Source organism: Didymella exigua (genome assembly GCF_010094145.1).
Source record: "Didymella exigua CBS 183.55 unplaced genomic scaffold M421scaffold_16, whole genome shotgun sequence".
NCBI lineage: Eukaryota > Fungi > Ascomycota > Dothideomycetes > Pleosporales > Didymellaceae > Didymella > Didymella exigua.
Genome location: NW_022984790.1, coordinates 458,439 through 473,004, shown reverse-complemented (window position 1 = coordinate 473,004; position 14,566 = coordinate 458,439). Strand labels below are relative to the sequence as shown.

The window sequence follows — 14,566 nt, the reverse complement described above, 5'->3', positions numbered from 1 at the left end:
TCAACATGGCTATGCTCCAGATCGAGCTAAATGTTCGAAGAGGATTTCTTGACTTCCAAACTACAATCACACATCTTGACCCAGACGAAGCCGACCGTCAACTCCGCATATACCAGGACTCCAGAATGGGAGATCTGGGCGTGGCTACGGCCAACAGCTGCGGCCTCACAAAGCCCCTCACAGCGAAGGCAGAAGAGGCACTGAGCATTATGGAAGATCGTACGGCCTCGGAAGTATCTCGAGTACTGTTTGGGACTTATGAAATCGCGATGAGAATGCACGGGCACCGCCAACTCATCATGTCACGCCGAGCGCATTTCCAACGTCTGGGCGACTTTGCGGCTCACAGATCGAGTGAGTGGCGGAACATTCAAGAGCAAGGGCTGAATGACAGATCTGAAGTGATAGTCAAGCTATTCGTGGAGTACCATTTCATGCTTAGGAACTAGCTCGATGTTGAGTGCGAGATCGCGAAGTCATCGGGAGCATCCGAGGAGATCGTGAATAGACTGTTCATGACTAGTAGGTAGCCGAATTCTACGAAGGTACAATCTTATCGGGTGGGGTTCTCTGGTTTATTCGAGTTATGAATAATAAGGGACCGATAGTGATCGCTTCTGCTTATTGTGAGGAATATTTGCGCCTCCCTTGCTCCAACAAGTACGCGCCTGGCATTGTAGTAGGATGGCGAGGCCGAGCGTCTCAGAAGGGTTAGAAAGTACATATATGTTGCTTAGGGTTACCTTGCCTCTCTTGTCTTGTGCTAGCTGATTGCGCTTTGATAGTGCGGTAGAGACAAACGGAGGTTCTCGGAGCAAACAACAAGGAAGAAGAGACATGTGCTTGTATCAAGCGAGGTCGGTATGAGAGAATGACGTAGTAGGGGTAAGAGCGGAGGTTAATCCAAAAATTACTTCACGAGGTCCTGTTTGGAACTGAAATGCTTGTTCACCCATGCGCTTAATTTGGCCATTACCACGATGATTGCGAGTTGCATACAGACAGAAGAAGAGACGTGCTTTACGCGCTGAGTCGACATGGGAGGCGCGGCTCGCCGCGAAGGACACTGGAGTTCTGGCGTCGTTGACCAGCAGATACAGGAGAGAAGCAACAAAAAAATGGGGACTCCCGTCTTACCGGATTCCGTAGCGCAAATGAAGTGGGAAGAATGCATATTAGAAGATAGCTGAATTGACCATGGGTATCTCGAAAGCAGAACACCGGCAATGCATGCATACTAGCCTCTCCGCTCAGGTCCGCACCTTGACCTTGATTCCCAACCCTCTCGCACTCGTCCACACACTGTCACTGACTCTGGTCGGCAGCTTCCGCCCCTTAAGCCGCTGATCCACAAGCCACAACCCAACCACGAACTCGACCCTCGTCAACCGCCCAACCTCCCGGCCGTCAACAAGCGCCCAGACTTCCTCCAGAACATGGTCCGGCAACCGGCTCCGCATCCATATCTCCCTGACCACGAGGTTCAAGACATCGAGACTCGGATCCTCGTCGTCCACTACGCCGCTCCTGTCCTTGATCGGCAGGGGTAGCAGAACACCCTTGTTCGCGGCCCACACGCCTTCGTACCTCTTCCGCTCGCGCTCGGTGATCTGGTCGCGCCACCGCTTGCGCGTCCCCTCGTGGTGCTTGTTGGGATGTTTGCGGACCTTCAGGCCCAGCATTCTGTTGCCCTTGCCTTTGAATTCATTTTCGTCGTCTGAGCTACTTGCCGGCGAGGGGTCCTTGCGCATCGTTGTCCTCAGCTTGCTCGTTGTCTTTGGCGGAGAAGCTTTTTGCGGAGACGGGGAGCGGTGGAATGGGAGGTGGTGGTGGTGTTTTTGCGCCCGCGGTGGGAAGAGTGGTTCGATTGTGTTACTGGGAGGGGGATTTGGGGAGGATGTCCGGCTTGTTGCTAATGCGGCGCCCATTATAGCACTCGATAGCGATTCACCAGTCATGTGTTTGGTTATAGCCTTTACGGATTGGCGCTGGTAGGGATTGTGATACACGGAGCCAGTGGCTGAGGAGGGGCGGTGGGGTGGGGAGAGCCGTTCGGGGGGTTGCAGAGGAGAAGCGGGCTTGCCTTGTCGGCGCGGGGGCGGGACAGAGGGTTTTAGAAGTTTTGCATCTGTTGGGACTGATTCGGCTTTACGGGTGTTCGATCGTCGCGGTGGAGGTAGTGCGGGCTTTGCCTTCTCTTCTTCTTCTTCGAGTGGTGGAGGCATAGCGAGCTTGGTCTTCTCGTCCTCTTCTTGCTCCTCTTTCGCGGATTTGAAGGATGCGGGCGACGATGGTGCGTTGCTCTCGATTGACGTCGACAGCCGCCTGTTGAAAGTCGCCGAGCGCTTGGAGTCTTGCGACTTGGGTCGGCCCTGGGGACCAGTGATGGCCTTCGTGTTAAGAGCTGCCAGCTGGATCGGCTTCTGCCTAATTGGCGGAGACTTCAGCGGCGCATTCTGCGTCGGCGGGAGGAAGGAGCGAGACGATTCCCTAGTGCCGTCGATGAACTGTAGTGGTGGCATCTCAATCGCGGGCTTGGGCTTTGGTGGCGGCGGCGTGTTCGTCCTCTCCCTTGCTAATGGAGCTTCATCTTTGGGTTCTGGAGGTAGTGTGAAGTTGCGTCGTGGCTTGGGCGACTTGACAGGGGGTGGGGAGTTTTGGACAATGACTGATGGTGCGACAGGAGGTTGTGTGGGGGTGACGGGGCGGTTCTGCTCGAACATGCTGACGAGGGAGTTGGTCGACTGGATAGGTGTGTCGTCTGTAGGCTTGTCTCGCGGTCCTGCGCTCGCCGCTGCACTGGCAACGGACTGTGGGCCAAAGCCATCCTTCTCCTTGCGTGGTTGCTGGCGCGGCGATGCCTGCTGGCTAGACTTTTGCTGCTCCAGCCGCGCTAACACGTTCCCCACGCTCCCAGACGGCGGCAGCACATCGCGCTCGTTCGCATCCATTTCACTGATCATGGCTGGTCCTCGGGCCTGGGTGGCTGGCCGCAGAGGGCTGAGGCGCGCAGCCGCCAATGTGGCAGCCGTGTATGCCGCCGGTGATGGTGCGCGGTCGGTGTGCATGTCCGGCACGCCCAGCGAGCTCGAGCTGCCGACGTGCTTGGGCGAGGGTTGCGGCCTGCTGACACCCCGCGAGCTGGCGCCGGTGTAATCTCTCTGCAGCGGAGCCGTGCCACCCGAAGTGCTTGGCCGCCCTGTTCCTACTTTCGTGGCAGCAAGGAGCGCTCCATTGCTGCTCCCGGTGTACGTGTTGGGCAGATGCTGAGGCTTGACGGGTGGTCTGGCGAAGGCTGAGGCGGCTCCAATCAGGGCCGCATCGCGGACATTGTGTTGCTGCGTATCGCTGGTCGACTGCGGCGCGGCGCTGCGGCTGCGGACGGAGCTGCTCATTTGGCACCCATCGAATTGAGCATATGATGCATGCGTTGGTGAAGCGTGTGTGGGTGTCGGGGAGGGCTTGCAAAGAATAAGAATCAGGCTGAGCGAGTGACTGAACAAGAAACAAATCCAAGTGGAACCATATGCAATCACGACAACATAAGTACTGTAATTACCCACGTCCAACGTCCGGTCGCAGGCCTCGTATCCGTTGAACCCGTTTTAGAGTAGTCTAACCGGAAGTAGCGCTCAAGGTCATGTGACAGCGCGACGCCGAGTCGCGCCTGCCTACTTTCCAACGCCGTTGCCTGCTCAACTCGCAACATCATAAACGGGTCGCCTCGCCGCCTGCCTCTCGATGCATCAATCATGGGCGACGACACTGCGATGCCCGACGCTGAGGCAGCACGTGAGAGCACCCTCATGTACGCTCATGAGGAAGATGAGCTCAACGAGAAGTACCCAGCTCGACCCTTGAACGTGCACAAGACGCCGCCGTTCCACACATTGTTCACAGAGCTATTTGACCCATTGATGGATACGCAAAAGAGAAAGCATCCTGTCGGGCCACGTCGTAAAGCTGGACCCTCAGGTCACTCGAATCTCTCACCTCATGAAGCCAAGAGGAATATTATCGAGCGCTTCATCAAGGACTGGCGCAAGAATGTTGGTCACGACTTTTATCCAGCCATGCGTCTGATCATCCCTGAGAAGGACCGCGATCGCGCAATGTACGGCCTCAAGGAGAAGGCTATCGCTAAAGTCTTGATCAAACTTACGAAGATCAGCAAGGACACGGAAGATGCCAAGCAGATGCTCAACTGGAAGCTGCCAGGTCAACTCTATCGGGCTTCATCATCAACAGCTGGCGACTTCGCGGGCCGCTGTTACGAGGTCCTGTCCACACGGCAAATGCGAACCCAGTACAGTGACATGAGCGTCGCCGAGGTCAATAATGCTTTGGACAAACTGTCGCAGGTTGGCGCCGAGGACGAGCAGGTCAAGATCTTCAACAGATTCTATAGAAGGATGAACGCTGAAGAGATGACGTGGCTGATTCGCATTATCCTTCGACAGATGAAGATCGGTGCTACCGAGAAGACGTTCCTCGACATGTGGCATCCTGACGCGGAGCAGCTCTTCAACATCTCCTCCAATCTCAGACGAGTCTGCTGGGAGCTATACGATCCCATGGTTCGACTCGAAGGTGACGATACAGGTCTCAGTGTGATGCAGTGCTTCCAACCCCAGCTAGCGCAGTTCCAGGACAAGGTCGGCTCATTCGAGAAGATTGTATCACGATTTCAGCAGAACCCTGACGATGACAACTTCTGGATCGAAGAGAAGCTTGACGGAGAGCGCATGCAACTACACATGATGGAGGATCCGGAAGCACCAGGCGGCAGACTCTTCGGCTTTTGGTCGCGCAAAGCCAAAGACTACGCCTACCTGTACGGAAAGCACTTTGAGGGCGAAGAAGCTGGTGCTTTGACACGGTTTATCGCAAATGCGTTCGGCAAGAACATCCGTAACATCATCCTTGATGGTGAAATGATCACCTGGGACATGGAGACAGATCACATTGTTGGCTTTGGCACACTGAAGACTGCAGCGATATCAGAGAAGGAAAACAAGACCGACAAGAAGACTGGTCAGCGTCCTCTCTTTCGCGTGTTCGACTGTGTCTACCTCAATGACAAGCTCTTGACGCCCTATATGTTGCGAGACCGCCGTCGAGCGCTTGAGGGTGCGGTCAAAGATGTCCATCGTCGTCTGGAGATCCATCCCTACATCGATGCACGCTCGCACACCAAAGTCGAGCCAGCGTTGCGAAAGGTGGTAGCTGAGTCCTCGGAGGGCCTCGTGCTAAAGAACCCTCGGTCCATGTACAGTCTCAACGCACGTAATAACGACTGGATGAAGGTGAAGCCGGAGTACATGTCCGAGTATGGTGAGTCCCTTGACTGTGTCGTCATCGGTGGTTACTACGGTTCAGGCCATCGAGGTGGTGCTCATTCTTCCTTCCTTTGCGGATTACGCGTCAAGCAACATATCAACCCGAACGACCCGGAATATGAGAAATGTTTCTCGTTCTTCAAAGTCGGCGGTGGATTCAGTCGTGAAGACTATGCCGCCATCCGAGGCCGTACAGAAGGCAAATGGAAAGACTGGAATCCCAAGCGTCCACCACCGACCATCGAGCTCGGCGGCCATGCAGAGAATCGACAGTACGAGCGACCCGATCAGTGGATTCTACCTAGTGACTCAGTCGTGCTGGAATGCAAGGCTGCTAGTGTGGAGAATAGCGACAAGTTCCGCATGGGTCGCACACTCCGCTTCCCACGCTTCAAGCGTCTGCGCGTAGACAAGCGATGGGATCAAGCTCTGACCATTCACGAATGGATTGAGCTGCAAGATAATGTCGAACAAACCCTCGAAGAGAAACAGCAAGAATTCAAAATCGAACAAGGTCGCCGCAAGAAACCTCGAACCACGAAGAAGCCTCTCATGATTGCCGGCAACGAAACCATCACCACACCATATGCAGGCCCAGCGTCAAAGCTCTTCGAAGGCCTGACCTTCTATATTATGACGGACCAACTTCACCCCCTCAAGAAGAGCAAAGCAGAGCTCGAAGCCCTCATCGAAGCCAACGGTGGAAAACTCGTCCAGCGCGATTCGCCTGACAGAAGCCTGGTCATTATCGCCGATAAGCGGCTCATCAAAGTTGCGTCCCTCGAGAAGCGCAGCTCAAAAAATATCATCAAGCCAATCTGGATATCGGACTGCATCGCGCAGCACGAAGCCGATGCAGCGCTCCCATATCTTCTCCCTTTCGAGCCGAACCGCCACATGTTCTTCCTGCACGATGGCGACTTAGAAGTCGTGGAGGGTCATGTCGATGGTAATGGCGATTCTTATGCAAGGGATATTGGCGACTTGGAGGAGATGAGGATATTACTTGAGGGGATGCAGAAGCCGAAGAAGAAGAGTTTCGATAAACAGGGCTTCCTGAATCAACTCCAAGGTCACGGCGAGGAAGTCACGAGGCTCAAAAGCTACATGTTCATCAACGCAAAAGTGGCGGTGCAGGATAGTGATGATCCGGCTTGGAAGCTGAAGAGCCAGATCGCCGCGAACTATATTCGTTTCGGTGGGGGTGGGTTGGTACAGAACGAAACGGCTAGAGGTGTGACGCATGTCATTATTCCAGACCATGAGAAGGCCAGCAGTAACGGAGTGACAGGGACGATGGGTATAGCGAGGGCAGTGGGTATCGGCTGGGTGGAGAAGTGCTGGTCAGAAGGTACCATGGTCGACGAAGAGAGGTTCCAGTGGGGATAAATCTCTCACACACCTCGCGAGGTATCATGAGCTACACTTTCCCACAACATTGTAACGACGAACTCAATAGTCAATGAACATAATGCCAAACCCCGCTCCGTTTTGAGTACTGCTACGCCCCTAATGCTCCCCGTCCTGTGCACTTAACAACCCAACCGTCCTCACAAACCCTGCAGTACTCCAGAACCCTCCCCCAAAATCGAGATCGTACCAGTAATTCACCGCACAGCATAGCCCCTCGTCATTACAGCTTTGGCTCACTTTGTGATACCAGAGTGCAGGCAGATACAACATATCTCCCTCATCGAGCGCGACGCGCATCGGCTGCGCGTACTTTGAATACGGCGTCGCGTTGACAGAGGGCACATCAGGATCCCACGTCGCGAACGGGACATACGTCGCCGGCTCATCGATCTGAATGACCAGCTTCTCCGTCTCCGCATCCTCCGCTCCCTCCGCGGCGTGATCACGGCGCCTCGGCGCGTAAGTACCGGCAAGCACACTCCTCTCGTTCACACATGGCGCATCCACGGGTGGGAGCAGGACGAAGTGCTTGCGCCCGAGGATCTGGACATAGATATTCTCGTAGTTGTCCTTGTGCAGCGCGGTCACGGAGGCGGCGCTGCCGAGCCAGAAGTTCACCGCGTCGGGACCTTGGCCGAGCGCGACGCGGGCGAATGGTATGCTGGCCGGGACATCCGCGAAGAGCGATGTGTATTCGTCACGCAGATTGTCGTTTTGGGTTTGCGCGTAACGTATTGGCTGCCTGGGTCCTTCCTTGGGGGAGGGGGAGGGGGAATGTGTTTGCGCGACAATGGCGTCCAGTACGGAAGAGAAGTCTTCACTGCGCTCGTAGGGCTTTACGAAGATGCTTCCACTCGAGGGGAGGGAGATGACGGAGTCGGCGTTACCGTGGGGCGTGAGCGAGACGTTGACGGTCTGGCCCTGCATGACTTCCTTGAGATAACTTGCGTTCCATTTTTGGCGGGCTTTCCAGCCTGTAGCGCCGTTCTTGATGACAAACGGTCGATTGCGGGCGACATAGCGCATGAATTCGAGGGGTGATGGTTCTTCACGTAGGATGTCGGGCTTGGTGGTGTTGAGGTCGTGGTAGGTCGTTATGAGATCTGGAGAGACTTAGAAAAGACGGAACGCAGGGAATGACTGGCGACAAATTCGAACATTCATGAACGAAATAACTATGAAAGATATTAGGAGATGGAAGCACCTCTTACAGCATCATTCAAGGTGGCGCCCGCTTCGAGTCCGGTTGGTGCAGTCCTTTTCACGTGTTAGTATTTGTGCGAATGAAGTCGCACAAGGATAATATCACCTTGTGGAAGCTTGCTCTGGGTCCCGCAACCCCATGACTTCATCCTGGACGAGCATCGCGATTGGTGCAAAGTGGTGGCCTGTGAATTGAACGTGTTCGACGAAGCATAGAAATGGAAATAAGAATTCCTAGCGCCGGACTTTAGATTCGAACTTGTGAAGCTCGACGCACCATCGTCGCTGAATAGCACAGCAACAGCTCATCTTCGGCGCCGTGGGTTCAACACAGCAGAATCATGCTCATACGGTAGCACAATTCACGCGACAGTCTTCGACATGTCGTTCCTCGGCGTCAACCGACGCGATCTCTGGTGTACGTCTCCGCGATCCTGTCATGACCCGCAACCTCCCAGTCCAGCCCGCCCTAACTCAATCCAGGGGTCAGCAAGACCTTCCTCAAGGGTGCCTTCATCTTTCACATCTTCAGCACGCACGTCGGTTGGATCGGACACACCAGCGGCGTCAGCATGGTCCCCACGATCCCACACTCGTTCAACAAGCGTCCGTGGATCCTCTACTCGGGCCTGCACCGGCGCGGCCGCAACATCAAAGTCGGCGACGTGATAACGTATACACATCCGCTGTTTCCGCATCAGCGGGGCTGTAAGCGTGTTATTGGTATGCCGGGCGATTTCGTCAGCGTGATGAGCGCCGCAAGGGAAGATGGGGATTTGGAGAAGAATGGGGAAGACGGTGATTGGGCAAATGTTAAGGAGAAGGTTGTCCAGGTGCCGGAGGGACATTGTTGGATTGCGGGTGATAACCTGGAATGGAGTAGGGATTCAAGATTGTTTGGGCCGCTACCGTTGGGGCTGGTCAAGGCAAAGGTGCTGGCAGTGATAAGTCCTTGGGAGAGTGCGAGGTGGCTTGGGCATGACAGAGATGTCGTGGATTATCAAGGGACGGAAAGACAGTGGGTGAACGGCTCTTGAGAGCATCCCAAATGTGAACGGCTGCCAAGGTGGGTCCGGCTGTATGTGAGTTCTTGCAAAAGCTTGAAGATACCCCAGCATTTACGCATTTAAGAAATGGATTCGCTCTGTCTTGCTGAGAATGTCTCGCAGACGCACCACCTGTGCATTCGTACTGGCGTGTTTGTATGGCTCCGACCAGCTCAACGTCTACCTTGCAGTCATCGACGCCGGATTCTGCTGCATCCAACAACAACGTCTGAATCAGTATTTCTGGTCTTGACTACGTCAATATCCTCTCGCGAGTGATTCGATAGATGGTGAGCCTTGAGTGCCAAGCTGTGGCTTGATCGACTAGTGTCTGATTGGTTTCTAGACTTGGGTCCCTGCGGAACAGATCTGGACAACACGGCTCGCAAGACACAGACCATGCGCGATACATCTCTTTAACCCTTGACGCCCGAGTGCGACTAAAGTGGCAAACAGTTACTTCGCATAAATGACCTGCATCATACACAATGGTAGGCGTTCTATTGAATTCCGAGTCTATCCCAGCGGCAATCAGTCAAGACGAGGCCAGGTACGGAATTTGCTTCATACTCATGCAGCATCAGATCCCCCCGGAACCATCGAGACAGGCCTAACGACAGAACCACCTTCCTCTTTTGCTCCTTTAAGCTTGGCACTCCCTACCCTAGCGACATGTAGGCTGCCGTCTTTTTGTATTTTAATGATCTGTACTCCATTCGAATCCGTATATCCTTCGCACCAGCTTCTTCCAGACGAGTTATCCACATAGACTGCTGGATTGGCATACCGATGGCTCCCTTTGAAACTGCAACACTTGCCTTACGGGCGACAGCACCAACATGCCCTACAACACTTACATGTCCGCAAGATAACAGCTGCACATACCTTTCGAGTGGCGTCTCTCTGCAAGTCAATTGTGCGAGTGACTACTATGGGGGAGACTTGCAGCTGGTACAGGCTTCGACGCTTGTAGGATGTATGAGAGCTTGCGCAGCAACAGATAAATGTGATGGAGCCAGCTACAGGGGTCGGGACTGCTACATGAAGAGTGTGCTGAACGCCGCTGAAGTGGAGTAAGTCGTTCACACTTGTTCGACGGAGCTCAGACTAATGGTACGCTCAGTGAAGGAGTTGTTGGTGTAGTAGTGGTTTCTCGCGAACCTGCTCCCACTCCAAGCCCTCCAGCCACTCCATCAGCCTGTCCAATTGCGTTTACGTGTCCTGACAATGATGGATGCACCATCCGTGGGGTCAACTCACAAGTGTACGCTCTTTCTTGCGGGACGGATTACTACGGAGGCGACTTCACCAGCATGTGGGTAGAAAGTCTGCCAACGTGCGCGCAAGCTTGTGCAGATAGCGATCTGTGTGTTGCCGCAAGCTTTGGTGATGGCAAAGGTGCTGGAATGTGTTATCTTAAAAATAAGAATCATGGTGCAGGCGTAAGTGAGAATACTAATGGTAAGCTCGGAATCCTTGGAAATTACAAGGCATTGTTCTGAACGTCTGTACTAATACTTGCCAGCGGTTGCGATTGATTCTCGTGTCGTGCCTTCACCATCGGCTACACCTTCAACCTCATCCTCAGCTATAGCATCGTCTAGTGCTTCTAGTGTCACATCCAGCAGCACGTCTTTTGCATCTACACCTACTTCAGTAGGCACCACGACTAGTTCCACTCCAGCACCGACATCTGTATCCACACCAGTCCCAACGCAAGTAATCATCAACGGCGACTTCGAGGCCAATAGTTACACCCCCTGGTCCTTCACCGGCTTCGCCCTAGCATCCGGTACAGTCACAGGTCAATCGAATACTAACGCTTACAACGGCGAACGCAGCTTCCAAGCACAGGGAGAATCAGCTAACAACTACTGGCTCATGGAGATGTCTCAGACCGTCACCGTCCTGCCTGGCCAAGCGTACAACGTATCTGTCTGGAGTAAACAGGCCATATATGGGAACTGCGATGTCACGGTCAACTACAATGGTGCAAGTCTTTTCGGTTTTCAGCCTGGTACTAGCTATGCGGAGGATACGGGGAGGGTAGCGGCTGGCATGACGACTGGCGCTGAGTGTGAGTTGAGACTTAGTATTCAGTGTGGGAGGGGAGGGTCGCAAGCGAGGCTGTGGCTTGATGATGTTAGGATGACACAGGTATAGGTACAGAATAAGCCAGGAGAACAGAACTGATCATATGAAAAAGCTTGACCTTTAATGGGGAAAACAGACACAGTTGCTTCTCATGCTCAACACACTACTAACGAGCCAAATGCACTAGAAAGCTAAGTGCTACGCAGCGAGTCTTTTCCCCACTGCCTATGACTTCTTCAAGACCCCTACAGCCAACAACGAGTTATCGTCGCGGACTTGATCGTTGCTATCCAACCAAGAAGATTTGAGGGCCGCAGTTTGAGAACTTTGTCCACGCTTTTTTTGACTTCCACACACTTATCACTCAAGCCAAGTTACACTGCAAGTTTCTCACTCCATCCCGACAATATGGCCTGTCCCGAAATCCTCGGTGCTCTGATCCATCTCCCTGAAGTGTGCCGTTATGTTAGAAAATAGCTGGCTTTCAGATTTCGCGCAATCCGGGCTGATATTTGCAACCGCGGATCCGTTGGATCCTAACAATGCATGAACGTGGTTGTGGGAATCTACGCATACAGATCGCCCAAGGTGCTAATTGAATCATGCGAATCGGGAGACTTTCTCGGACCTTCTCCATATATTTCATATTGCTCGCAGAATAAAGACTGCCCTGTCTAATCCGAACGGGGTTGCAAGGTTTTGCGTCTCTGCCCTCTGATCGCGAGATGATTCATCTGCAAGTCCTCGATTGGATTCGAGCCAGATCGTGATCATGGAGCATATGAAGTTGTAGAGGCGGGACGGCGGAATGTTCGCGATGGGCGATGAGTTGTCATTGTGCATGATCGTCCTGAGTTCACGGAGGACGTCATAGTATATGTGAGGCCCTATTTCCTATACTTCATCACCCTGATGCAGCTTGAAGGGTAGTATTGGCTCTTCACTAGTCATAGAATATAGGGTTTATGACGTTCGCCTATGTGGTACCCCTAACGTCATTACCACAGCCTTGCAGTTACACACACCTGCTGCAAATCCACAAGACAACGCGGCCTTTCCGTATTTGAACTTTGTAAGGAGTCACAGTCGGTCATGACAAAACACCAGTTAGGACCCAGATTTCAGTCTCCTACCACGAGAAGGCCTCGACATCCAGCTCCCACCGCACCGCCCCTGATTCCCTCGCCCTCCGACTGACCACACTTCTCACCTCATCACACAGCCCACCAGGCCCACAAACCACGACTCCTATCCTCTTCCACCCCTCACTCTCTTGTTGCGCCAGCAAACCTCCCACGTCCAGCCTCCGACCAACACTGACACATTTCTCCCTCAGTCCATATAGAGCTGTTGCAAGATCATCGACCAGGCCTTGGCTTGAGTCCTTCAAACTCCAATGTAGCGAGACATTAGGATGATGCGCGATGAATGGAAGCACAGCAGTAATGCCAATACCACCAGCAACGAGAACCAAACGGTCAGTGCGCAGCACCGCCGCGGTCGAATTATTCCGGTAGGGTCCATCGAGAAGAGTAAGAAGTGATGCGTGAGTTACGAGTGCCTTGGACAGACCATTTGACTTTCGCACGTACAACGAAATGCCAGATGTATCTGTCTTCACTGCATGTTGAGTGCGAGCGAGGACTGCAGTTCCAACGCCGGACTTCTCCACATCGGCGATAGGTTCGTGCTCTGAGCTCGATGACGAGTCTGTCGTTGCGAGACTGTGATTACGGCTCTGCAGAAGCGCGGTGGGGACGATACTGAAAGGGTGGTTTTCCCATGGTCTCAGTGGCTTCAAGCTGGGAAAGTACGCGTACGTATGTTTCCCGGGCCTTGCATCCCATCGTACACCCTTGACATCAATTCTCATAATATCTTCCGTGATCTGCGTGACTTCAGCCCTACGCATGCCGTTCTTCAAGACTCGAGCGATCCGTGCGCCCCGATCAAATAACCACACAGCGAACGCGGCGTAGAGCCAGAACTCGTAGCCCCAGCGGCGAGTGAAGAGAAGCTCGATATGATACCAGCTACCCACGAGCACGAAGACAGCGAGGGTGATGTGCATGATAAGGAAGACCTCGTAGCTTGCGCGTCTAAACCATAGGCTCGAGATGATGGCCGTGATCACACACGCGATAGTGGCAACGATGCCCCAGATCCAGTATGGCTCCTTCTGCTCCGCATCCACGCTACCTTGGCGTTTGTACAGCATAAACTCCAGGATGGAGTGTAGAATGACTTGCAGAGTAAAGATCCGTGCGACCCATCGGTGCAGCAGCATGTACGTCGAGTGGCTCCAGTTCGTTAGCCAGAGAAGCACATTATTGCGGCCGGAGAACAGGATAACGAGTGGCGCAAGTGCAAAGGCAAGAACACCCGTACGCGCTGATGTGTAAGCTATGATTTCCTGCCAGACATCCGGAAACCAGGCGTTGGAAGGGTACTGGAAGGACTTGTAGCCACCGGCTGTGAAGGCGATGTTCAAGATAAGGAAGAGGATGATATACCATGTTTGACCGATGGTAGGTGCATTACCGAGTGTGAATGGTAGAGCTTGGACGTGATAATTTCCAATAAAGGACGGCCAGACAAGGCGCGGTTTGACTTTGTCGAGAATTGAGGTCATGTACGGGAGCTGACTGAGGCAGGTGACGAGAATCGGAGTCGCGAAGCTGACGACCAAGAGTATGATTCTGCAGTTGTGTCAGCTTGAGGGACCCATGCTCCAACGTATGTTGCCCAAGGTCTATGACAGTTGCGTAGTAGTACGTCAGCATCAATCGCACTCACCCGTATCTCGAATGCGTCCTCTCCGCATTCTCAAAGTACTCCAATGCACCCCTTGTACTCTCCCATGTCTCCTCATCAAAACCCGCCGTGAAGTCAAGCACCTCATCCTCCTCCAGCAGTCTACGCGGCGGCTCAGAGCCTTGCATCTGCGCCAACGTTTCCTGATAGGTCCATTTGGGCTCCACACCGGTGAGCCGTCCAGTAACACGCTCAGTCCAGTACTTCTCGAGCTTCCACGGCACAACACCTGTGCAAGTGGCATTCACACAATTGGCCAGAGTGGTCAGCCAGGGTTTGTTGCTTGCATAGCATTCGGCTGATGTTGCGCCTTGGCCATGAGAGTGTGCGCCAGAGGCGTGGTCGTGTCCGGAGCAGGTGAGCATTGCGCTGGCAAAGATGTCGCGGCATGCGAAGGCACAGTTGGGATTGTACACTGGGCTCTTAGTATGTACTGCTGAGACGGGGCAAAGAAAGGTAGGCACTGACTCAGTGTTGGGTACCCGATCAATGCTGTTGCTGTGCTCGACAGCGTGAGAGTGAGGATGATATGCGGCTTCATGTCTGCGGTCTTGCTGTGTCGTCTGAACTGAATTCAGCTGGCTCGCGCTCCGGGCTGGAGAGTCACCACAACTCTCTATATGTTGTGCTCTCCGCAATGCCGAAGTTCGGTAGGGG

At 53.7% G+C, this 14,566-nt stretch overlaps 6 protein-coding genes across 6 annotated transcripts; 3 read left to right on the top strand and 3 right to left on the bottom strand.

Moving 5' to 3' along the window:
* Window positions 1–1,061: 1,061 nt before the first annotated feature.
* M421DRAFT_421536 (uncharacterized protein) lies at window positions 1,062–3,537 on the bottom strand. The gene has a single exon (XM_033592865.1). The coding sequence runs from the start codon at window positions 3,393–3,395 to the stop codon at window positions 1,251–1,253; it is 2,145 nt and encodes a 714-aa protein (XP_033447946.1). The 5' UTR covers window positions 3,396–3,537; the 3' UTR covers window positions 1,062–1,250.
* A 125-nt stretch (window positions 3,538–3,662) lies between these two features.
* M421DRAFT_421534 (DNA ligase 4) lies at window positions 3,663–7,162 on the top strand. Its single transcript, XM_033592864.1, has one exon. It carries the CDS (start codon window positions 3,753–3,755, stop codon window positions 6,726–6,728), a length of 2,976 nt encoding a protein of 991 aa, XP_033447945.1. The 5' UTR covers window positions 3,663–3,752; the 3' UTR covers window positions 6,729–7,162.
* On the bottom strand, window positions 6,423–8,136 carry M421DRAFT_421533 (Clavaminate synthase-like protein). The gene is made up of 3 exons (XM_033592863.1): window positions 8,062–8,136; window positions 7,957–8,009; window positions 6,423–7,855 (listed from the first exon to the last, which is right to left on the bottom strand). Exons 1-3 carry the CDS (start codon window positions 8,115–8,117, stop codon window positions 6,849–6,851), a joined length of 1,116 nt encoding a protein of 371 aa, XP_033447944.1. The 5' UTR covers window positions 8,118–8,136; the 3' UTR covers window positions 6,423–6,848.
* Window positions 8,137–8,336: 200 nt separating this feature from the next.
* M421DRAFT_101635 (LexA/Signal peptidase) lies at window positions 8,337–8,992 on the top strand (the record flags this gene model as incomplete). Its single annotated transcript, XM_033586664.1, has 2 exons — window positions 8,337–8,373; window positions 8,439–8,992. 2 exons carry the CDS (start codon window positions 8,337–8,339, stop codon window positions 8,990–8,992), a joined length of 591 nt encoding a protein of 196 aa, XP_033447943.1.
* Window positions 8,993–9,602: 610 nt separating this feature from the next.
* Window positions 9,603–11,255, top strand: M421DRAFT_173272 (uncharacterized protein). Its single transcript, XM_033587799.1, has 3 exons — window positions 9,603–10,074; window positions 10,125–10,462; window positions 10,527–11,255. The coding sequence occupies exons 1-3, from the start codon at window positions 9,791–9,793 to the stop codon at window positions 11,162–11,164; spliced, it is 1,260 nt and encodes a 419-aa protein (XP_033447942.1). The 5' UTR covers window positions 9,603–9,790; the 3' UTR covers window positions 11,165–11,255.
* Window positions 11,256–11,916: 661 nt separating this feature from the next.
* Window positions 11,917–14,471, bottom strand: M421DRAFT_421531 (uncharacterized protein). The gene is made up of 3 exons (XM_033592862.1): window positions 14,378–14,471; window positions 13,892–14,324; window positions 11,917–13,794 (listed from the first exon to the last, which is right to left on the bottom strand). The coding sequence occupies exons 1-3, from the start codon at window positions 14,448–14,450 to the stop codon at window positions 12,225–12,227; spliced, it is 2,076 nt and encodes a 691-aa protein (XP_033447941.1). The 5' UTR covers window positions 14,451–14,471; the 3' UTR covers window positions 11,917–12,224.
* Window positions 14,472–14,566: the final 95 nt, after the last annotated feature.

Excerpts from the sequence above, each read along its gene's own strand:
- M421DRAFT_421534 (XM_033592864.1), top strand. The coding sequence starts at position 3,753 with ATGGGCGACGACACTGCGATGCCCGACGCTGAGGCAGCACGTGAGAGC.
- M421DRAFT_421531 (XM_033592862.1), bottom strand. The coding sequence starts at position 14,450 with ATGAAGCCGCATATCATCCTCACTCTCACGCTGTCGAGCACAGCAACA. Across the intron at positions 14,325-14,377 it reads GATCGGGTACCCAACACTGA|TGTACAATCCCAACTGTGCC; the intron begins GTCAGTGCCTAC and ends CTAAGAGCCCAG. Across the intron at positions 13,795-13,891 it reads AGGACGCATTCGAGATACGG|AATCATACTCTTGGTCGTCA; the intron begins GTGAGTGCGATT and ends ACACAACTGCAG.
- M421DRAFT_421536 (XM_033592865.1), bottom strand. The coding sequence starts at position 3,395 with ATGAGCAGCTCCGTCCGCAGCCGCAGCGCCGCGCCGCAGTCGACCAGC.
- M421DRAFT_421533 (XM_033592863.1), bottom strand. The coding sequence starts at position 8,117 with ATGCTCGTCCAGGATGAAGTCATGGGGTTGCGGGACCCAGAGCAAGCT. Across the intron at positions 8,010-8,061 it reads CCAGAGCAAGCTTCCACAAG|GACTGCACCAACCGGACTCG; the intron begins GTGATATTATCC and ends ACACGTGAAAAG. Across the intron at positions 7,856-7,956 it reads CTTGAATGATGCTGTAAGAG|ATCTCATAACGACCTACCAC; the intron begins GTGCTTCCATCT and ends AAGTCTCTCCAG.
- M421DRAFT_173272 (XM_033587799.1), top strand. The coding sequence starts at position 9,791 with ATGGCTCCCTTTGAAACTGCAACACTTGCCTTACGGGCGACAGCACCA. Across the intron at positions 10,075-10,124 it reads CTGAACGCCGCTGAAGTGGA|TGAAGGAGTTGTTGGTGTAG; the intron begins GTAAGTCGTTCA and ends TGGTACGCTCAG. Across the intron at positions 10,463-10,526 it reads CGTAAGTGAGAATACTAATG|CGGTTGCGATTGATTCTCGT; the intron begins GTAAGCTCGGAA and ends AATACTTGCCAG.